Below are 23,371 nucleotides of genomic sequence, written 5' to 3' on the forward strand. Positions count from 1 at the left end.
GATCGATCTCAAGTCCACTGTCCACACAGCGGCCGGCCGTGCTCGCAACGCTATCGAGCGAGCGCTGGTCGTAAATTAAACACCACGCGGCGACTCAGCGTGTCGTCAATGTGTCGATCACATGTCTGGACAACAAGGACGGATTAATGACTTATGAAGTGGGGAAAAAAAGGAGGGACAAAGAGAGAAGGAAAGAGAGAGTTATTTATTGGGAGGCTGAGGTTTCAAGCATTAACTGAACTGAATTTTTTAACGAGCCTTAAACTTTTAATTGTGTAATTGAACCATAGAACTTTTTGTTCTATAAAATGTAAGGGAACGTTTATAGTGTGTTCGCTTCTGTGTTTTGTGCCGACCCCCAATCTACCTTGATATACGATAGATAACATTCATTGACAGGTTGAAAATTAACTCACCCCATGTCTCCTCTACTAACCCTATGGCCGCCCTATGTCTCCTCTACTAACCCTATGGCCGCCCTATGTCTCCTAGACCCTGAGTGGGCCAACCTGGACGGCTTCGCCGTGGTGGGGGGAGGACCGGTCAACGCGTCCTCAGCAGCAGGTAGGGCCCGGGCCACTGCCTCTTGTACTTTAACAACAGACACACACACAACCTCAAACTGAGTGCTCCAATCGATCCCCGGATCCTCCAAGCTGTGTCGAGGTGTCCCTGAGAGATGCACTCTGACCCTCACTGCTCTCGATGAGCTGGCTGTCGCCTTGCATGGTTGACACCGCCGTCAATGAGTGAATGTGAGCGTGAACGGGGGAATGTAAGGCCATATTGTTGAAAAAAGCGTTGTATAAATGCAGTCTATTTATCACTGTGGTTCTCGTGATTATGGTCATGATGTAAGGGGGGCAAGGTGTGGTGTTGGTCCTGACGACAGGGTCAGTTTGGACATGTTTTGGGCCACATTGGTCTCTTTCTTTTTTGATCGACTGCTTGTCTTGTGCACACATCGTGACCAAGACCGACATTCATGTTATTTTCACGTAATAGAAGACTCAATCTGTTTGTATTTCATGCTATGCTTCCGATTCCCCCCCCGGGTGGTGGAGCCCCCCGGGTGGTGGAGCCACCCGGGTCGTGGAGCCCCCCGGGTCGTGGTGCCCCCCGGGTCCTGGAGCCCCCCGGGTCGTGGTACCCCACGGCGGTAATTCGGCGGAGGCGCCCTGAAGTCAATCTGGACTTCAGGGAATCAAAGTCAAAGTTCCTTCCCCCAAATGCCTTCTCAACCATGTTCAAGATGACCCCCACTACGAGTCTCGTTGTGGAAGTACCGGGAGTCTGCAAACAGCAACAATCCCTTTCCCCTCCAGGTCGCGGTTCAGTCTGACGTAGAAGTTGAAAAACCATAGACGTCGGACAACCCAACGCAGTCTTTTCAGATTCATGAAATCATTCGGAGGCGCACACAGCTTTTGGCTGTGAAAATATATATTATATGATATAGATATCTATATATTATATTATTTAGATATAGAGCTCCACGACTCCCGCCGGAGCACCGATGTGTGCGCCATCGGATAATATTATGAATCGGAGCCATTGCGATGCATCCATCATAAACACTAGCGCATGGTACCGTGGCTGCAAGCTGCTCAGGGCCACATCCCCACCCTCCACTTTGACCTGCCTCTCTCCTCCTCATTAGCATTTAAAGATACAGACACAGAAACTGCATGTTTGAAAAGCTCATTGTGGGACTGAAAGTCTTCAAATACTGTGTTAAGGGCTCACGCCCACCTCACATATAAAAGCTGTCACGGTTAGCGGGTGGCAGGCAGGCAGGACCCAATAGCAGACAGTTCAGGTAAAGGATAACTTATTAACGCAAAAGGCAAGGAACACCGAGGCCACGTTTATACGTAGCAGGGTATTTATAGAAACGAATATTTCCCCCCCTCCGTTTTCAAAAATAACATTGTGCACACAATATCGTTTTCAAAAAAGTTGTCGTTTACATCAAAACGCATAAATACGCCGTCGAGCGCAATTAAAGCCATGCAAGCCAATCAGAATCCGCAGAATCAACAACAACGAATAACACGAGCGTCTTCCTGTAACAAACAAACTGTAAACATAGGGCGCTCATATGACGTTAAGCATTTCCTGGCGCATAATGTGACGCTTCAGAACCTAAAACCCCGTTTCCCCCGTTGACACAACAACACATAACCGGCGTTTTCAGAAATCTCCACTTTGGGCGGAATTTTTAGAAATGATCGTTTTCTGTGACAAAAACAGCGTTTTCGTGTAAATGAGAGGCCAAACCGCGTGGAAATATCTGCGTTTTCCCTTCGTGTAAACGGGGCCCGAGAACACAGGTGACGCAGGTGACGCAGGTGACACAGGTGACACCAGGAACACAGGTAACACACAGGACACAACTCACCACAAACTTCAATGATCCGACAAGGAACAAAGGAAAGACAAGGGCTTAAATACCAAACACACAGGGCACGCAACGAGTAACAGCTGAAACACATTAGAGGAGGGAGCAGTAATCACACAGGAGGGAAACTTGACCGGACATGGGGAGAAACAAGACAGACATACCAAAGTAAAACAGGAAACACACCAAAACAAGACAAGGAAACCGACAGACCATGACAAAAGCATCAATAAAGTAGCATGCCATGGGATATTTAAACAAAGTTTTCACGACTCAGTCATTTGGTTTATAGATAATAAAAGGGTAATGATGGAAATATTGGTATCTTAAAGTTACATTTGATTAAGTTATTTGTTATGCTATATTTTTTTCAGAATTTCTATGGAGATGTGAAGATATATCAGTTGGAAATTATGAGTACTTTTCCAAACCATGCAAATAAAATGAAGGGATTGAAGGGACATATTACCAGGAGCTGTACAGCTTAGAAAACATCGGCGGCCTAATCAACAATTAGGCCTCCGATGTTTTCTAAGCTGTACAGCTCCTGGTAATATGGGTTATTTCAAGATTTGAGATAGGAAGTACAGCAAGCTAAATGCTCGATTTAAAAAATAAATAAATAAAGGCCCTTCAAAGTGGTTTGGAAACATGTACAATTTCCTGGAACTGAGACAACATTTCCTATGCACTCTTTTGCCTCTTGTTGAACGCTACCTCAATGTATTTGGCAGAGCGCGCTTTTTTTTTGAAGAGAAAAATGAGCGGTGATTCACAAAACAACAGCTGTTTTGCATCATCTCTTGTGCTGTGCACATTGTGTGTTGTGGCTTTTCCATTCTGCATATTGTAAACGGTATAATCACATTTTACAGACGTCTAACTTGTTAGACAGCAATCGGATCTCCCAATAAAATGTAATTGTGAACTTTCTTGCTCACATACGTCAAATGTTTGATGCATGCAACATTTATAGTCTAGGATATAGTGATAAACTCAGTGCCCTGCTATACAAAGATTTGCTTCGGGATAATTGAACAGAGTTTTGCAATCTACTGCAAGCTTCTTGCTGGATTGAACCTGGGAGCGGTCAAAAGAGCCCAGCTCAGGGGAGCTACGGCAGACAGAAGCAGTGTTTGGGGTTAGCGCAGGCCGTGGAGTCGGGGTCTGCTCTGGGGCTGTCTGGCTCCCGGCCGACAGCAGAGCACACAGGCCTTCAGAGGGTCCCTCTCTGCTCAGTCTCCTCTGATCTGGCAGTGGGCGCAGTGTGGAGCCCAGAGCTGTCAGGGCAGGAGACGGAGAGGAGGGCTAGAGCTGAGGTATTTAGGAGCGGCTCTGTCCTATTGAAACCACATGGGGATTATATATATATATATATATATATATACTGTATATATATATACATAACACTGTGCATCAGATTATTCCCTGTACTTTACGATCCGCTAGCCAAAGACAAATATATGTAATATATAATATATAATGTAATATATATTTATCTATACGTATGTATATATATACACACACACACTCACACACACCTCACACACACACACATATATATATATATATTTCTTTCACTCTCTTTCTCCCCCTGTGCTCCACTCAATAGCAATACCATTAAATCAGTGCTTTTTTTTATAACTGACTCATTTGGAAGAGAATAGTCTTTGTTATAAAGAAAAATATCATGCATTCTTCACTATTCATTTTCACACTATAAACTTAGAAACCACTATAAAAAAGATTTAAGAGTACGATCGTAAGCAGTTTTGGGTGGGTCGCAGGAAGGCCAGGTGTGCCACACACACAAACACACACATGAACACACACACACACGCACACACACACACACACACACACACACACACACACACACACACACACACACACACACACACACACACACACACAAAGACACAAAATAATTGGTGCTTATATGTGAGAACAGGTGCAGGGGCCAATAGGAAAAGGTTGAGAAAATAGGGGAGAGTGGAGAAGCTGGAGGACCACCAGACGGTGGTTGGGACCTGGGGATGATCCAGCACCAACCGCAGAGGAGGTAGAGGCGGAGGAGGAGGAGGTGGAGGGGGAGGAGGAGGCAGTGGAGGGGGAGGAGGAGGTGGAGGAGGAGGAGGAGGTGGAGGAGGAGGAGGAGGAAGAGGAGGAAGAGGAGGGGGAGGAGGTGGAGGAGGCGGGAGAGGAGGAGGGGATGAGGAGGAGGTGGAGGAGGAGGTGGAAAATGTGGAGGAGGAGGAGGAAGAGGAGGAAGAGGAAGTAATGATCCGTCTAGCAGCTGGCCTGGGATCCAGTGGGTAAAGTGATCCACTCAGCTGTACTAACAGAACACCAGAGAACTAGATACACAGACGCTAGACAGAGACGTGGACAAAGAATGTGAGGTAGACGGAGAGATCAAGAAGGGGAGGAGAGGTCGGGGAGGATGAAAGAGAAAGAGGAGGAGGATGAATTGGAGAAGGTGGAGGAAGAGGAGAAGGGGGAGAAGGAGGAAGAGGAGGTGGAAGAGGAGGAGAAGGAGGAAGAGCAGTAATCCCCCAGACACCATCCGTTCTCTGGGATATTTCTCCCTTCTGTCCAGACCCCTCATCCAAGACCTTCTCTGCTCTATCCTCCCCGTCGCTGCCAATACCTCAATTCACCTCAGCTCCATGTATTCCCGTCCATCTCCGGGCGCACGCGAATCCACTGGTAGCCGATCCATCACGGCGGCGGTTAGCCCCACCGCTGTGTGTTTGTTGGCCGGTGTGGGAGACGGCCTTCCACTGTAACCCGAGCACTGCTCAGACTTTCCACTCAAACTCCCGAGACCAGGGGTGAATTCCTGAACAGGTTCTGCAGACGCCATGCCCCCTCTACGCTGGTTGGCCCATTGGACACGTCCGACCCGCAACGAACTACAAGGGGGGATACCCAGCTCATCACTGTTGTCCTGTACCCCCCCCGCCCCCCAAGAACTACTTCAAGACCGAATCCAAAAGCAGGCTTGTTGGCAGACAAGGTCAATGATCCACTGCATCTGACAGCGATTAGGGGGAGGGGTTGGGCGGTTGGGGGGCTGGGGGGATGAATGAAGGAGGGTTTGGCACTTTGGAACTGGGAATTAAAAGACCCAGCAAGGGGGAGGCAGGGGACAGCAATTAGACGATCAACAACAATCCCACCAAAGTGTGTGTGTGTGTGTGTGTGTGTGTGTGTGTGGGTGGTGTGTGTGTGTGTGTGTGTGTGTGTGTGTGTGTGTGTGTGTGTGTGTGTGTGTGTGTGTGTGTGTGTGTGTGTGTGTATGTGTGCGTGTGTGTGTGTTATAATGTTTGTGGACACCCTTCGACAAACGTGACTTTCATTTCAGACCTTTGTGCAATTATGCTTCTTTCAATGAAAGGAGCAATGACTTACAGTCCTAGTTTTCCCTCGCTGGCGATGGCCGCCGACAGACGCGCAGATGTTGTGTCGTCTTCACAAACGCTCACATGGCTGTGATCATCTGCTGCTCTCTGATGGGTCTCCCCTCTCTCTCTGATTGGTTACCGCTCTCTGATGGGTCTCCCCTCTCTCTCTGATTGGTCACCGCTCCCTGATGGGTCCCCCCTCTCTCTGATTGGTCACCGCTCTCTGATGGGTCTCCCCTCTCTCTCTGATTGGTTGCCGCTCTCCGTCTGTTGTCTCCATAAGGCCGTGCCGCCGGGCCCCTGCACCCCGCGGCTCCAGCCCGGGTGGAGGCCCCTGTGGAGGTGCCCGTCCCAGTGGAGCCGGCCTCACCTGTCTCCAGGGCGCACAGGAGGCCCCCCCAGTCGTCCTCGGGCCCCCGTCAACCCTACAGCAGGGCCCTGGGACGGCTCCCCCTGGTGGACAGGAGACGACAACACAGCACTAAGCCTCAGTCGGACCAACGGAACCGCAACGGCCACAAGCTAGGTAAGAGCCCGACACCCCAGTCCCCGGAAGGAGCCTGGGCCAATGAATCAACAGTCTCATTGTTGAGGGTGAAATACAATGCTACTTTAGTCAGAGGCTTATTCAAGTAATGGAAGTAAGAAAATATTCAGCGATGGCTGTGTCCTATTTCTAAACAGATGTACTGAGTGTAAATAACTCAGGGTTCGAATGTGCTGTTGTTCATTGTATGGTACAAGTCTGTGTTAAAGGTCCATGTTAAAAACCCAATACTGGGTGACGAATCAATTTAAACCATCTCTCCAGGCCTAACTTCATCATCTGTGGCCAATATAGTTTGTCGACAGGACTTTTGTCCCCATCCTGCTGAAGAGCAATAGTCTGGGTATGCTCTCGCCACAATGTAACAACAGCAACATAGGACTTCTGTCAATGTGCATCGCGTCACTGCGGAGTTGGTGACCATGTGTGGACAAGATAAGACAGAGAACCGCCATAATACTATAAAGACATTCTTATCACAAAGACCAAGGTGCTACTGCTATTATTCAAATTCACCGAAGTCTCACGCTAAACCCTCTAAGATGCTCTGAGTCCATAAAAACAAACCACAACTGTGATGGTAACGTTTGAGTCACCTCAGGAAGGAACGTTGAAGCCGTGAAACCATGGTTTCATTGGGCACCTGTCACTCAGGCTCACGTGTACAGGCTGTGTTGGTTGTTGTTTGCAGCTTGTCGTTCCGCAGCGCTCCCAGACCAGTAAACCCCGGCCCCGTGCCCGGTGTCCCTTTCTGTTCGTAGCCTCTGAGTCCGTTCATGTGGTGTCACTGCAGGCCCAGAGGACACCGGGTCGCCGGAGCAACCCCGTCAGCCGGCCCGTGCTCGCCAAAGCCAGCGTGCCAGGTACCTAGATTAAGTCAGTTAACCAGCCAGCGTGCCAGGTACCTAGATTAAATCAGTTAACCAGCCAGCGTGCCAGGTACCTAGAATAAGTCAGTTAACCAGCCAGCGTGCCAGGTACCTAGATTAAGTCAGTTCAGCAAGTGGAGGAATGGAAATAGGTATACTTGGTTGGTCAACTTTTAATACATGGCACGTAGTGTACGTTATTATGTTGTGGCACTCATGACTCTATCCTTATGTTTGTTAATGTATGCACATTTATTTTTGTGTTTGATAATTTATGTGCGTGTTTCTGTGTGTGTGTGTGTGTGTGTGTGTGTGTGTGTGTGTGTGTGTGTGTGTGTGTGTGTGTGTGTGTGTGTGTGTGTGTGTGTGTGTGTGTGTGTGTGTGTGTGTGTGTGTGTGTGTGTGTGTGTGTGTGGTCTAGAGCCAGAGGAGGAGGCCAAGGACATCACAGTGAGGGTGATGTCCCCTCAGTCTGTGCTGATCTCCTGGGTGGACTCTCTGGTCGAGCTGCAGAAGATTAATGCCAACGAACTCAGGTATTATTTACAGAGTGCGTGTGTGTGTTTGTGTGTGTGTGTGTGTGTGTGTGTGTGTGTGTGTGTGTTGTGTGTGTGTGTGTGTGTGTGTGTGTGTGTGTGTGTGTGTGTGTGTGTGTGTGTGTGTGTGGTGTGTGTGTGTGTGTGTGTGTGTGTGTGTGTGTGTGTGTGTGTGTGTCTTTGTATCCGTTGGTATTTTGCCTGTCCAATTTTTCTCACTTCCCTCTAGTTAAACACTGAAGCCCTTTCTGTTTGGTTTCCACCTCACCTGAGCACGTTTGCCATGATGGACAGTAACTGCATTGGCCTTGTCATGGCGTCATTTCAGAACATGATACCTGCTGGCTTCCTGGGATTATCACTCTTATTAACGGCCCATTGTTGGACTGTGTGATGATTTGTTATCAAAATCCATTGCGCCACACAGTTTCTCTCTCTTGCTTTCTCAAAAACAATGGGATGCTTATCACTTCCTTTCCTGCTGAACTTTAAACATCATAGCTTCTTTGTAATGGGTCATTATATCCTGGTGTTTTCAGTCAGTGTTTCAAATATAGATCATCTAAATGATATTTTGATGACTTTCTCCTGTGTGCGCCTGTGTGTTTGTGCATGTGCGTGTGTTTGTTTTTGTGTGTCTTTGTGTGTGTGTGTGTGTGTGTGTGTGTGTGGTGTGTGTGGGTGTGTGTGTGTGTGTGTGTGTGTGTGTGTGTGTGTGTGTGTGTGTGTGTGCCTCTGCGTGTGTGTGCATGTATATTTTCGTGTGTGTGCATTAAATGTGTGTGTGTCTGTTTGTTTGTGTGTGTCTGTGTTTGTTTTGTGTGTGTGTGTGGTTATGTGTGTGTGCGTTTATGTGTGTGTGTGTGTGTGTGTGTGTGTGTGTGTGTGTGTGTGTGTGTGTGTGTGTGTGTGTGTGTGTGTGTGTGTGTGTGTGTGCGTTTGTCTGTGTGTGTGTGTGTGTGTGTGGGTGTGTGTGTGTGTGTGTGTGTGTGTGTGTGTGTGTGTGTGTGGTGTGTGTGTGAGTGTGTGTGTATTTGTATGTGTGTGTGTGTGTGTGTGTGTGTGTGTGTGTGTGTGTGAGTGTTTGTGTGTGTGTGTATGTGTGTCTGTGTATATATTTATGTTTGTGTGCGTGTGCGTGTGCGTGTGCGTGTGCGTGTGCGTGTGTGTGTGTGTGTGTGTGTGTGTGTGTGTGTGTGTGTGTGTGGTGTGTGTGTGTGTGTGTGTGTATGTGTGTGTGTGAGTGTGTGTGTGTGTGTGTATGTGTGTCTGTGTATATATTTATGTTTGTGTGTGTGTGCGTGTGCGTGTGCGCGTGTGTGTGTGTGTGTGTGTAGGTACTACACAGTGAAGTACAGGGAGAAGGGGGAGTCGGCGCGCTGGGAGTTCAAGGAGAGCACCCAGAGGAGGCTGCTGATAGACGGGCTCTCCGCCGACGGCATGTACGAGTTCTCCGTGCGGATCACCCAGGGGGAGAACCACGGCAAATGGAGCGTCTCCGTGTTCCAGCGGACCCCCGAGTCAGGTGGGTTCACGTGGTCCTGATCAGGGTCAGTGCAGGGATCACCAACTTATGGTTGTCTTGCAAAGATGTATTACCAATTTAGTTTTGTATTGTTAAGGTGAGATCGTATGCAGAGTAGGAAGAGAGGAAAAGTTAAACGTTTAAAGAGTAAAAGCCCTTCTTTGTGATGCTTTGAGTCAGACGTATGGGAGTGAAAGCAAAACAGTGCACAGACTTTTTCCCTTTCTGAACTTGGAACTTTGCCTTTTGCCGTCTAATTGTAGCTAAAGGCTAACAAGAAAAATATCTGGTTAATATATGTTGTCACAGCCGAGAAGGATGCAACATAAATGAGCGGCCAGAGAAGGGTTCACCATGAACAAACAATGGTTGATTTCGTATCACCAGCGTGCAAATGATTAACAAAAAACACAAATGCGCAAAACGTCTGCGCCAAATCAAAATAGACAGAATACGAACACAAACAAAAAAATTAAATACGGTAGCCGTCCGCATTCCAACAAAGGCACAGGACAAACTAGCCGTCAGGTAACCCTAACCCTAACCCTAACCTCGCATATGGCTCTTCAAATGGATCATTTGAACTATCTGAATTCTTAAAGTCGATATTGCATAGCGGTCGAGTTGGAGTGGTTGATTATTTTCATACAATAATCCCTTCATAAGATAACTCTGAGAAGAGACAATTATGACTAAACGGTTTCAGATAGCACTCCTTGCTAATTCTCCTGCAAAAGTTTGTTATCAGCTCTGCTATCAAACCCTCTGAGTTAGCCGCTGTCGCTCCGCAGGTTGCTATTTCACATTACATCATGCGGTTTTTCTCATTTCACTGCCCCCTTTCAAGCCATTCAGCTCAATGCCTGTTGCTCCAACGCAAGACATCTGATCCGAGCTGAGGCAGCGGCTGTTATGGTTCTAGCCGTTATACAATGTCACACAAGCTCCTGAATCGGGTTCACTGGGAAGTCAGCGTTTACAGTCTGGCTCCCAGCTCCTTTTCCCATCTGCAGTTTCATTGACGATCTCAGAGGGGACGTTAATGGACACGTATGCAATCTTTCCGCAGTCAAAGTCTGTTAGAAGAGGAGCTGGTCTCGCTGCGTCGTCAGCTGCTTCCGTTCTTCGGATGCTAACTGAATGATTATGTTTTCTTTTGGGCAGCACCGTCCGGGCCACCCGAAAACTTTGAGGTGAAGCCGCTGAGGGGGAAGGGGACGGCTGTCACGGCAACCTGGGACCCCCCTGAGGAGCCCAACGGGAGGATCAGAGGTCAGACTTGGAGGGAGCTCACAGTAACCAACGCCACTCACTGAGTCCGAATATCTCCAGAGCGAATATGAGCCACACAAAATATCATCAAAAGTTTTCAATATCATTTGAAAACACGTGAATGCATGTGCGTGTGTGTGTGTGTATGTGTCTGCGTTTGAGCGTGTCTGTGCCTCCGACTGTCTGTGTGCATTCATACATTTGTTTGTGTGTATACGTATATATGTGTGTGTGTGTGTGTGTGTGTGTGTGTGTGTGTGTGTGTGTGTGTGTGTGTGTGTGTGTGTGTGTGTGTGTGTGTGTGTGTGTGTGTGTGTGTGTGTGTGTGTGTCAATGGTTTTCAATATCATCTGATAGCTTAAAAAAATATATATATATTTAAAGACGGACAGAGATTCTAATAATATTAATTCTGTGTTTGTCACACCCCACTCTTTGCTCCTGTAGAGTACATCCTGTCGTACGCTCCGGCCATGAAGCCCTTCGGGATGAAGAGCGTGACGTACGGCAGCAGCACCTCCTCGGCCACCGTGGAGGGCCTCACCCCCGGGGACCGCTACATCTTCAAGATCAAGGCCACCAACAGGAGGGGGCAGGGGCCCCTGAGCAAGGCCTTCAGCGTTGTCATGCCCGGAAGTAAGTAAGTCTTTTTTGTACGTGAGTGCGTGCGTACGTGGCGGTTCAGGTGCTTTCTTTAAGATGACGTCTCCCATCTCTTCCCAGCTCTGTCATCGTCCAAAAGCCAGGACAGCCGCAGAGCAAGCCCCGCCTCCTCTCAGACCGACAGGAGCCATGCTGAGAGCGACGTCCAATCAGCAGAAGTGACTGAGACCCCTCAAACGACCCGGGCCCAGTCCACCCACCGGCGGGTCCGCCCCCTCTCCCAGTCCCGCTCCTACCACAGCATCTTCTCCTCCGTCAGGGGGTCCGCCCGCAATGGAGCCTCAAGCAGAGGGAGGGCCAGAGAGAAGCCTGAGGAGAAAGTGGAGGAGGAGGAGGAGGAGGAGGAGGCGAAGACGTTCCCCACCAAACCACCCCCAGAAGAAGAGCCAGTGACCGTGGAGGCTGTGGAAGAGGAAGAGGCCGACAACGACGTTGTTTACTCAGAGCCCCAAGTGACTAGCACACTCGTGGTCACGCCCACTCCAATGACCTCCACCCTTAGGGCTGTGACTTTGGCTCCGACCACAGCCGCCACGACCCCCCGGAAAGCGCCACCAAGAAGACCGGTTAAGATCAGGGTTCATCAGAAACCGGGATCTCCCTCTTTATCGTCCTCCTCGTCATCTACAGCCTTGTCTTCTTCGTCATCTGGGGCTTCCTCCACCCTACTGATTCCAAAACATTCCCAGGAGCTATCAGTCATCCAAAAGGACGGTTACACAGATTCTCTAAAGCCCGAGAGCAAAGTCCCATACGCTCAGCCAAGTTTAAGCCAGAGGGAACCCTCCACCCCTGTTTCAACGCAAACCACGGCACAGCCCAAAACAGTAGCACCGCCTTCGGGTAGAGATCCTGCCGTGGCCAGGCGTATCAGTGGGTCTGTGCTGAACTCGCGATATGGTTTTGGCCAAAGGAATTCAGGAATTGCGGCAAGGGGGAATTTCACCCGATATCCAAATGGATATAAATACAGGCCTGCTTCCACTGCCAATGCTCAGTCGAAATTGCCAGGCAGGACTCAAAGTCAAGCATCGTCAAACACAGATAGTTCAAAGTCACAATCACCTCTGCCAACTGGATCTCAGACCCGCGAGACATCTGGCACCTTAAACTCAGCGGTCTCCCGGTCCAACTCCAGGACGGGTTCCCAGAGCAAGTCGACATCAAACACCGAGGGCTTGGACGTGTCGCGCTCCAGATCACACAATCCCTCCTCCGCCGGCGCACACAACCCATCCCTCATTCCTCTCAGCGGGTCTCGGACGCGCGCCGCCGCAGAAACACAAGACTCTCGGCCCGCTGCCCGCAGAGTGACCCATAACACCGCAACGTCCCACAACACACAGCCCTCACCCCCCCCCGAAAAGCAGGACACGACGTACGGGGAGGAGTCCGACAACACCGAGCACGAGAACACGGGGAGTAGGACGGGACAAGCTGAAGGGCAGACGTCCGGCGTTCGGTTAACGGCGCTGAATGCAAACGTGCCATCCGCCGAGAACGACGGGAAGGAGAGCGAGGAAGGGCCGGGTGGAGAGGAGGAGAAAGACGTTGTGTCTCCTGCCAGAGTGCAGCCCTCACACGCCGAGCGATCGCCGTCTCTGGCGAGCCGCTTCCCGGGAAGGTTTGGCCCCGGGGCCAGAGGGTCGTCCCACAGGCAGCAGGGCAGGACGCCGTGGGGCAGGACCTCATCCTCGGTCGGGGCGGGGCGGCCCGTCCTGCAGGGCTCGGCCAGAAGGGCCTCAGGGGCCACTGGAGCCGCAGGGGTGCCCACGATACAGGAGACGAGTGATAATGTGGAGGCCGCCTCAGAGCACAACCTGCTGAAGAAAGGGCTGAGAGACAGTTTGCACAAACCCTCTACGACAGTTAGAAAGAATGAGTTTAGCGAGTCTAGACAACCATCTACCTCTACTGCTGCACCCTCCTCTTCAAACTCCGATTCCCATCGTACCTCAGGTGGCCACAGAGCCTCCAGCGAGGCCGTCCATGGAGGAGGCTCTCATAACCATAATAATAATAATAACAATGACAACGATCATGAAAAGGACTATCTCTACGAGGGGAGTAAGGTGATCGTTGACCGAAATGAAAAAGTACCGGACCCCACAGCAGCCCCCAAAACCACCACGTCAAATCCTGTGAATCACCGCCAAACCCCGGGCAACAGAGGCGGGGTGGAGGGGGACAAGCAAGAGCCCTCCAGTGGAGGCAGGACCAGCTCTTCCTACCAGCGGCCCGCCGTCTCTGCTAACGGCAGGGCCCGCTCTCCCTCGTCGGCCGTCCGGGTGCCTGGCGGCTACAGGCTGCCCTTCAGAGTCCAACCGGCTCAAAGCACTCGAGCAAGATCGCCAACCACGTCGGATTCTTCCTCTTTGTCAGAATCGAGCCCTCATTCGTCCTCATCCAAGATGCCCCGGCCGGTGTTGACCTCTGTCCGCGGGGAGGGCCGTGGCTCCAGCGTCACGAGGACAGGGGGGTTACCTGGAGGGGGTCTGCCATCATCAGCCGCAGCATCCTATACACCACCATCGTCATCTTCGTCAGCGTCATCCAGAGACAGTTTAAGGACGAGAACACGTTACCCTAACTTCAGAGGGAAGGCCCCTAAGGGTGAAGCACTGAGACCTAACTATGGAAATGGTAACATACCGTTTGTGAGCGTGTGATAGCCCTAGCCCTATGAAATACAGTTACTAATAGTTGTTAATAAATAACAACTATTAACTAATGCATTTCATGTTTAATTATTGTACCCTTAAAGTAGGGCAAATTTTATTGAAAAAATATATTGCTTATATTCAATCAAGTTGAAATACCATTCAGAGGTGAAGTATTGTTTGCTCTAACAATGTACTGTTGTTTAGACAAAAATGGCCGCCCAAATCTCAGCACGTCCCAGGATAAAGAGTCCTCCACATCGGAGCTAGACAGCAGGGCTCGCCGCAGGTTAATTACTGGCCCTGATGGAAAGAAATGGGTAAGTGAAGCTCATTCCAAATATTATTCACCAGGTTCACGAGCCAATGAAACTGGCGCAGAGTAGTCGCGGCATTCCTAACCAAAGGAAAAGTGCTCATCTAAAGCAAACACACTCTGGTAGAAATGTTACCCTTAAAAGCAGATGGAACTCAAGTCACTCATTGAAGCAAAGATATAAACTGCATTTTGAAATGTCTGATTCACAGAGAAAAAAAAAGCGTGCGCCTCAGATCATGGTGTGTTTTTTACTTTGACGATTAACATCGGCAGTGGCACAAACCAGCTCTTTTAGAGGACATACATTGATCACATTACCCTTTAGGATTACATTGCAGTGCTGCAGATTACGGTCGCAGCATTCAAGCTCAATTCCGGCATACTTTCTACAACCCTTATCTGCATTAGTCCCTCACATCCAGATTTTTACGAGACTGAGAGCAACGATCACACGAGGAGATTTATTCTACAGCATTCTAGAGACGTGGTTAATGTTGCAAATAAATTGTCCATTGTTTTTTGAGAGGTGTTAAAGGAGTGATATCATGCTTATCGACTTTTCCCTTTGCTTTAGACTGTTATATGACGTATGTATGCATGTTTTACGTATGAGTGTGAATTTAACGACACGCGCACAAAGGGTTCGACGAGCGCAATAGAGTCGGAGTGCTGACCAATCACAGCAGACTGGGCTACTCAGGAGGCGGGCCTTAAAGCGACATGATACAAAACAGACCGTTTTGGAAAGATGCTGAGATTTGCAGAAATGAACAGTGGGAGAATAATAAGGGGAAGGCTATTTCTAACATACAGGCATGTAACCCTGTTCTAGTCGTACCACCGAATACAATTATTAACCCTATATTGGATTTTTAACCTGTGCATTCTTCCTCAGGTTGTGGACCTAGACAAAGGTCTCCTGATGAACGAGGAGGGGAAGGCCCTGCAGGACTCTCAGGGACGGCCCAGGAGAGTGGTCCTTGGGGACGATGGACGCACCATCTTTGGTGAGCACAACTCCCACTGCTTTTCATTAGATTAGGACGCACACTTAACCCCAGAAACCTTCACCAAGGCCTCTTCCTCCTCCTCATGCCCATCCACCCCCTGGGCCCCCAGACCTGGAGGGCAGTCCCCTGGTGAACCAGGAGGGCCTGGCTCTGTTCGGCCAGGGGCGGGACGGTCAGCCCGTGGTCAACCCCAAGGACAAGGTTCTGACGGTGGGCGGGAAGCCTGTGCTCGGCCTGGACCGACCCCACCATCGGACCACCACCAGAGCCCCCACCACCACCACCACCACCACCACCAGAGCCCCCACCACCACCACCACCACCCCCGCCACCACCACCACCACAACCACCGTCAGGGTTCCGACAACCCCAGAGTGGTTCTTAGAGGATGGCACCACCATGCAGCCCTACCCCACCTGCCCGCCTGGTACCTTTTCTAAGACCGACGAGTACGGTTACCCGGCCCTCGATCCAGAGGGGATCCTGGACTGCTATCCAGAGGGTGAGCCATACGCCCATCAGGACGCAGGACGCTGGCAGAGAGAAAGCATGGTTGATTGGTCCCACCGAATGTGCATTCAATACAGTATACCTCCAATGAGCTTCTCTTTACTGCCTTCTGATGTTAGCTAGTGGTAGCAGAGATGGTATTTTAGGAGACAGAAAAGTCTATTGTTGTGTTGTTTGTCAAATCCAGCTCCTCTCAGCAGATGTATGTGTTGTCAGTTCGTTTGATCACTTTGTGTGATCTGTTCTGTGTTTGGGAGTTTGTGTGTGAGTGTGTTTATATGTGTTTTTATGTGTGTGCGTGTATATGTGGTGTGGTGTTGTCTACTGTGTTGTCTACGTCTGTGTGTGATGTGTGCGTGTGTGTTTGTGTGGTTTTGTTTGTGCGTGTGTGTTTGTGTGTCTGTGTGTCTGTATGTCTGTGTGCATGTATGTGGTTGTGTGCCTATGTGTGTGTGTGTGTGTATGTGTGTGTGTGTGTGTGTGTGTGTGTGTGTGTGTGTGGTGTGTGTGTGTGTGTGTGTGTGTGTGTGGTGTGTGTGTGTGTGTGTGTGCCTATGTGTGTGTGTGTGTGTGTGTGTGTGTGTGTGTGTGTGGGTGTGGTGTGGGTGTGGGTGTGGGTGTGGGTGTGGGTGTGGGTGTGGGTGTGTGTGTGTGTGTGGGTGTGTGTGTGGGTGTATGCGCCTGTGTGTGTATGTGGCTGTGTGTGTGTATATCTGTGTGTGTGTGTGTGTGTGTGTGTGTGTTTGTGTGTGAGAGAGAGAGAAAGAGAGAGAGAGAGACCCCAAGGGCATGTAGAGTCAGCAGCATGGCTGCGGTCGGTGAATGATACTTCTTTTCAAACACTCCTGGAGTGACACACACTGCTGTTTGTGTTAGTTGGATATGGAAACATGCACACGGCCACGCACACACACACACACACACACACACACACACACACACACACACACACATCGGCGCCGTGATTTGGTGTTCTTCAAAGGCAAATCGAACTATCCTAATATATTTCCCCCCTTCATTCTGCAAACATGTTTTTCATCCAACAAGCGGAACGGACAACCTTAACCAACGCCTGTCACTGGAGAGACATCTCCTTGTAAACTATAAATATGACAACCAGTAGACATTTTACTCGTAACATTTGACTTAGATTTAACACTGTTATATACAATAGCTGTTATATAACAGACATATATAGTGTATTTAAAAATATATATGTTCTGTGTGTATGTGTGCACATGCCTGTTAGTGTGTGTATCCTGAACGCTTATTTTCATGCGCTCTATTTCTCTTGCATTTGTTGAGTATCTTTGTGTGTGAGTGCACCATAGCACAACCAAACACACACCTGGATCTCTGAACCTGTAGCTTGTGCTTCTTCCGTGACAGAGGAGTCGTCCGGGATGGAGTCCGACAACAAGCTTACAGACGCTTTAGCTCTTGAGCAAGGTATTGGCAGTATGGCTACAAACCGACCTAATCGCCGCAAATGTGTCTGCCAGACAATTTCTGTTGTTTTGAATCGCCTGTTGAAAGTTTAGCCATGGTCACCCTCCTCTCTCTCTCTCTCTCTCTCTCTCTCTCTCTCTCTCTCTCTCTCTCTCTCTCTCTCTCTCTCTCTCTCTCTCTCTCTCTCTCTCTCTCTGTGGGGCTTAGGTCCCTGACTGTTTTCAATGTCTCTCGGTCTCCCTGTAAACCTGGAGCATTCCTGCTCCTCCAGCTGCATGACTAACCCTGGGAGATTCGCCTGGCCTGCCGGGCCCCCCGATGTCTCGCTCTGGGTTCTGGTGATGTTGTTTTGGTAGTGGCAGTGGACCAATCACATTGGCTGGATATGATAGTGACTGAATGGGAAGCCTGCCTCAGCCGTGCATATATCTGTGTTAAAGTATCTCACAGTTGCATTGTTAGCATTTCTCTTATTTTGCAGTTGTTTGTTTACAGTTTTTAGTACCGTCAGAAAATACATATTCACATGGGGACATTGTCAATATTCTCTGCTGTTGATCATAAGTAGCACATGGTGGTGTGTGTGCAGCGTGTCGTGGCATGATGCGCCTTGTGAGTATGCATGCTCTGTAGGGCTGTGTGTGTTTGGCAACTTGCAGTGTGTGGATAATGAGTGTCAGGTCGCGGCCCCCACCTGCAGGTAGGTCTGACGTGTTGGAGGGGAAGGGACTCATTGAGTCTCACTCACCAAGTCCCTCTGCGGCTGTCAGACTGCAGCTCTGGCTCTACTGAACTAGGTTGCACAATGGCTTGACGTCATCAACCTCCCCCCCCCCCCCCCCCCCCCCCATCTCCTGCTCCTGCCCATTTCCCATTCCAAATGGAAAATGTGGAAAGCAAAACATTACACAAGAGTAGACCATCAAACTAAAAAAGGGGGTCACTTCCAATGATATCACACAGTTGTTCCACGATGCATTAAGAAAATATGACAAGCGTTTAATCTCCGCCACAGTGGCGGCAGTCGCAGAGGGTTCTGAGCGATGGCGTGCTGTTGTGTTATTGGGTCGTCCCGGGTCTGGGAAACGCTCACAGAGACCTGTTGTTTCTAGACGAGTTCCTGATCCCGACTACACTGCGGCCCCGCCCCGCCATCACCACCACCAGCCCCCCGCAAGAACACCCAGCCCTGCCAGGGCACGTCAACAGGAAGCCCTCCTCTGCGCTGGATCTCACAGGGAAGAAACGGTTCACAGGTACGCCCATGACCAATGACCATGCGTGAGTGTTGACGTACTATACAGGTGTGGGTTGCTTGATGTACTTTGACCTCAACAATAATAAGGTTGTCCTTCTGTGGAAAGAAAGGTTTCTTGAGAGTTTTTCTCAAATCTAAAGAGGATGAAGAGAGGCGTGAGAAAGATATATTAGATTAGATATTGAGATCTGGAAATATTTTAACATGACGTTCCAACTCCTCGACTTTGAAGTCAGATTGCCCATATATGGTTTTAGCCTACTAAAAGAAGCAATTATCCCGGGAGTGTGTTTCGTGTTCATGGTTATGGATGAGTGCAGTGTGCGTGCCTTTGTGTGTCAGTGAGTTCACACGTGTGTGTGTTGACAAGTCTCTCTTGGCTGCATAACGAGGGAGGATAACGCATTCAGGACCCTCTCAGCTTGGCTCCCAGAACCAGCAGGTTATAAATACGTTCCCTCTGCCTGCCTGCCGGGCGGCGCTGATTTACTCCAACCAGACTTGGCAGCCTCTGATCACTGAGGTCAGAGCATGTCGTCCGTTTCGGCGCTTTGCTTGCGGGACGACAATCAAAAAGATTACAAACACCCCTGCAGTAACATAGTGGCTGGATAACCACGTCAGGCCAGATGGTGCAGCAGTGTAACCGTGTGAATCAAAGCAATCCAGGAGGCCCGTGTGCTGGGACCCCCACATGAAGGGGGTCTGGATAAGCCGAGGTGTGAACCACAAGGGGTTGCACGCATTACACAGATGATTAGACATCTCCCATCGCGGTTCTGCATGGGTTGTAGAGCCACTGTTGACATGATGCTGACATAGGTTAGTCCCCCACCGCTGGTGCTCCACAGCGGGTGTGGACAGCGTGCTGGCCCGTCACGTGCAGGCTGTTAGGAGCAGGGTGTCGACCGGGGATGGCGGCTGTTTGACAGAAGGCTGATAGGACTCGTTACGTGGGCCGGCGCTCAAAATGAATGATCCAACCGTAGCGAAGGCACATTCTTCGTCACACCTCCGGGTGAAATCAATACATGCCGCATGCACAGTCACACACACACACACACTCCGGCAAAACACATTCTTCACACCTGAAGGAGAAATTGATACGCACGCACACATCAGGAGTTGGACTGAATCCTTCAACTTATTACATGAAGGCCTTATTATGGCTTCATTATCCCTCAAAACATAGGGCTTCTTTTTCCTAAATAGCTTCAGTCCTTCCCACTGCCTGGGTACGAGAGAGGCCAGGTTGACTGAGGACATAGCCAAGCCCTGGCCAGACACACTGGCCTCCAATTGTCTGTTTTACTGCCTATATGGGCTGGCTTTGGACGTCAGTGCACGCTCTCACCTCGACCGGCTGCATCAACAACGCTTTCCCTAGACGGAGGGGAAAAGGTTCTTATCTGTTCCATCACAATAAAGGAACGGCTGGATATGGTGGCAGGAGTGAATGACGATCGTGATGTAGATTTGTAGATAGGATCGGGTGCTTATTGGGATGTCATTAAGTTAAGGGAACATGGACCATCAGTCTAGATAAAGTCTCTCCCTCTGTATTCTCTGGCTTTTAATGAGGTACATTAATAACCGTGACATGAGCGAGGATGTTTCCAGACAGCCTGTAGCAACAGCAAAACAATTACAAAAGCCCAGCTCATGGCAGCCATCTGTCTCGGTACAAACCCCACCGTCCTCCAAACAGAACAGAAGCGAAGGGTCGCCTCGATCTGAAACCAATTACAACTCTCCCCCTTCCTCCCCCAACCTCCCCCGTCGTCCCCGATCCTCAGCTGACATGAACAAAAAATAAGAACTACAGTAAGACTGAGTTTCAGCAGAATGGAGAATATCCACGTTGGCAGGAAAAATAGAATTCCTCTCTCCTGTTTATGAGCTCTCCTGATATCTCACCCTGAGCTCTCCGTTGCATGCGAGTGGACGGGTCGACATGCTCTGCATTATGCCCCTGGCCCCGTGCCCCTCCGTTTGACCTTCTTCTACCTCCTCCTAGCCCGCACTAGGCCTTGACTCTGCCCTATTTAAATCACACAGAGGGACTACTAAGGATTAGCCTCTGGCACTTGGTTCTATGAACGTCCTTGCTGTAGCGACAGAGATATATTGTTGTTGCTCCTTCTTCTGACAAAAATCTACTTGTTGTGAGTCACTTTAGATAAAAGCGTCTGCTAAATGCCCTAAATGTAATTGTAAGAAGACGCTTTGTGGAATTAGTATTGTGTGAATTCAATGTTCACACATTGAGTTTTCACAAGCAAGGCATTGTCAAACAAATATTTTAACTTCAGTTTCTGTGTTTTCCAAAATGTTTTTAAGTGAATTTTATCTAAATGTACCCTCAATATACCCATACACATAAAGTAAATAAAATAATATCTATACGCAACAAAGTAAAAAACTCTATTTCCCCCACTGCCCGTCTCAGCCCCCTACATGAATTACATCCAGAAGGACCCCGGGGCCCCCTGCTCCCTGACCGAGGCCCTGGAATACCTGCAGGTGGACATCCTGGGCCAGTTGATGGACAAGGACATAGCCAATCACAGACAGCCCCCCAAGAACAAGCCGCACAACATCACGGTGGTCGCCATGGAGGGCTGCCACTCGTTCGTCATCCTGGACTGGGCCCGCCCCTTGAAGGATGACATGGTGTCAGGTACGTGTGCAGCAGGAAACCCTTTAACGCACATCTAGAATAATAAAGTGTTAACCAGGAAAAAACCTGTGAACCTGTGAATATCTCTGCCCTGGCTCCATGGATCATCAGTGATGCGTCGCCAAGCGACCCCACATGGGTCATCACATGGGGAGAATCTGCACTGGTATTTATGTTTTCCTCCGTCCATGGTAAATAAATTATGGAGCTAAAAAACTGAACTGCATTAAACCCTTGGAATGGGGTCCCCATGGTGCTATCAAAGTTGAATAAAAACGTCCTGCTCTCTCTCACGCACACACACACACACACACACACACACACACACACACACACACACACACACACACACACACACACCACACACACACACACACACACACACACACACACCACCTAGAGTAGTAGGTTTCCTCCTTACCTCCTCGTCTCTTTGTTTCAGAGGATAGAAGTGATTATGGCCCTTCTATCCTACGAAAAAAACGTTGTTTGGTTAATATGGTAATTATCAATTGAATACAAATTCACAATTATGAAGCCTCCAAAATGGGTGAATTGGTGAGGCTTGGCATCAAATGTGGAACATTTTTAATTTAACTAGTGGTTGTTGCTGATGCAGAAGGTATGCATAAAAAAAATGTTAACCATCCATTCACCTCCAATGTGAAAAGTTTCTATTGAGATAATTGTCAGAAGAAAATCACAAATCACAAAGTTAGCATCTTGCTACAATTGTTAACATGCATGGAATCCTTGCCAGGTTGCTAGTTTCATCTGGCCATCTAGGCTTTCCCCTTCTCTCACTCTTCCTCCTCTTCTGTCATATCGGGTTTTCCACATATTTCCAAAGTTGTCTCTATCACATGACTACCTCGCAGACGCCGACAACTGTCTGAAACATTAAGAGAGCAGTCTAGCAGGAGAGGCTGGTTGATGTCATGGAGATGTGGGCTGATGAGGTGAAGATGGAAGGTTGCCTTCAGTGCTGAAACGGTTGAATGTTTAAATAAAAAAAAAATGACATTACTTTCTGAACTTGTAATTACAATGACTGGTTTAAAAGGGTACACCAACTACAAAGGAAATAAACACACGCACGCATGCGCAAACACGCCCAGCATGCATGTGTGGAAGTGGAATATAGGTAGAAAGAATGCAAAATGGAGAGACAGTGTCTTTCTCCCATTTCCTTCCCAAAGCTATGTTGGCACCACACCTCTCAGAGCAGACGGGTTTGAACTAGAATCTACAGGACAGTCTAGAGATGAGATATGATTGGTGAAATAATAAAAGCGTTTTTCTGCCTCGGCTAATAGAAGAGAAAAATGGGTTTGTTTTGCAAAATCGAGTGCAGAGAACAGACATAAAACCTTGAATGAATGCAATCATAAAGGAAGGAAGGGGATAGAAGTGGCTTACAGGGTTACCAATAACTTCTACGGACAGCAGCCTTTAAAAACAGTAATAATTCAATATATCACAATTATATTGCCTCTGGTATATGGACATAGATCAACTCCATTTAAACTCTGTGAGTAGAGAACATTGCCTGCCCTCCCTCTCTACTCACCCTGACCCTTCCCTCTGGTCTGCCTCCCTGCAGGGTACATGGTCCACAGCGCTTCTTATGACGACGTCCTCAACAACCGATGGGCCGCTCTGGACTCACAAGGGACACACTTGGCAGTGGAGAACCTCAAACCAAACTCCAGGTAACGCACGTGTGTGTGTGTGTGTGTGTGTGTGTGTGTGTGTGTGTGTGTGTGTGTGTGTGTGTGTGTGTGTGTGTGTGTGTGTGTGTGTGTGTGTGTGTGTGTGTGTGTGTGTGTGTGTGTGTGTGTGTGTGTATTCTATGCCGTCTACACGTTTCCACTTGCGATATCAGAGCAGGCCAGGAGTGATATAGTCATGCTTGTCGACACGAACGGAAAAGCCCACACCGACGTGAAGTAAATCACACTTGGCAGAGCGAGAGCAGGTCCAGGATCGGCTCTTAAAGCAGCCTTGAAATGTGATTTCCTAGGAAAGCCTCCCCACTCCTGGAAACATAAACACCTCGAACATCGTCTGACACACAACCGACAAAATAAAAGGTTCCATCGTTTGGTTATGAGGGCCATGTTTTCGGAACCCGTTTATCAAGAGTTATGGGTCATGGCTTTCAAAGTATGAGCGTGGAAATGCTTCCCGTCATGGGGCCCGGGAGAGCCAGAGGAGATACCGACTGCTTACTGCGTTAAGCGCTCTGTATCAACAAACCTTTGT

The 23,371-nt window shown here is 49.0% G+C and overlaps 1 protein-coding gene across 2 annotated transcripts in view; it reads left to right on the plus strand.

Moving 5' to 3' along the window:
• The window catches only part of fndc1 (fibronectin type III domain containing 1), a 38,849-nt gene that overhangs the window by 9,478 nt on the left and 6,000 nt on the right, over positions 1-23,371 (plus strand). Inside the window, exons 3-17 of one of the 2 annotated variants that reach the window (XM_056581320.1) lie at positions 493-564; positions 6,092-6,334; positions 7,117-7,218; positions 7,646-7,760; positions 9,098-9,285; positions 10,450-10,557; positions 11,005-11,193; positions 11,281-13,863; positions 14,088-14,200; positions 15,095-15,206; positions 15,319-15,711; positions 17,109-17,168; positions 18,281-18,424; positions 20,876-21,106; positions 22,710-22,818. In XM_056581320.1, coding sequence (XP_056437295.1) covers positions 493-564; positions 6,092-6,334; positions 7,117-7,218; positions 7,646-7,760; positions 9,098-9,285; positions 10,450-10,557; positions 11,005-11,193; positions 11,281-13,863; positions 14,088-14,200; positions 15,095-15,206; positions 15,319-15,711; positions 17,109-17,168; positions 18,281-18,424; positions 20,876-21,106; positions 22,710-22,818 — 4,762 coding nt within the window. The remainder of the gene's footprint in view (positions 1-492; positions 565-6,091; positions 6,335-7,116; positions 7,219-7,645; positions 7,761-9,097; positions 9,286-10,449; positions 10,558-11,004; positions 11,194-11,280; positions 13,864-14,087; positions 14,201-15,094; positions 15,207-15,318; positions 15,712-17,108; positions 17,169-18,280; positions 18,425-20,875; positions 21,107-22,709; positions 22,819-23,371) is intronic. The other variant, XM_056581321.1, reaches the window with a different exon arrangement.

The sequence above is a fragment of the Gadus chalcogrammus genome, chromosome 21, assembly GCF_026213295.1.
Source record: "Gadus chalcogrammus isolate NIFS_2021 chromosome 21, NIFS_Gcha_1.0, whole genome shotgun sequence".
NCBI lineage: Eukaryota > Metazoa > Chordata > Actinopteri > Gadiformes > Gadidae > Gadus > Gadus chalcogrammus.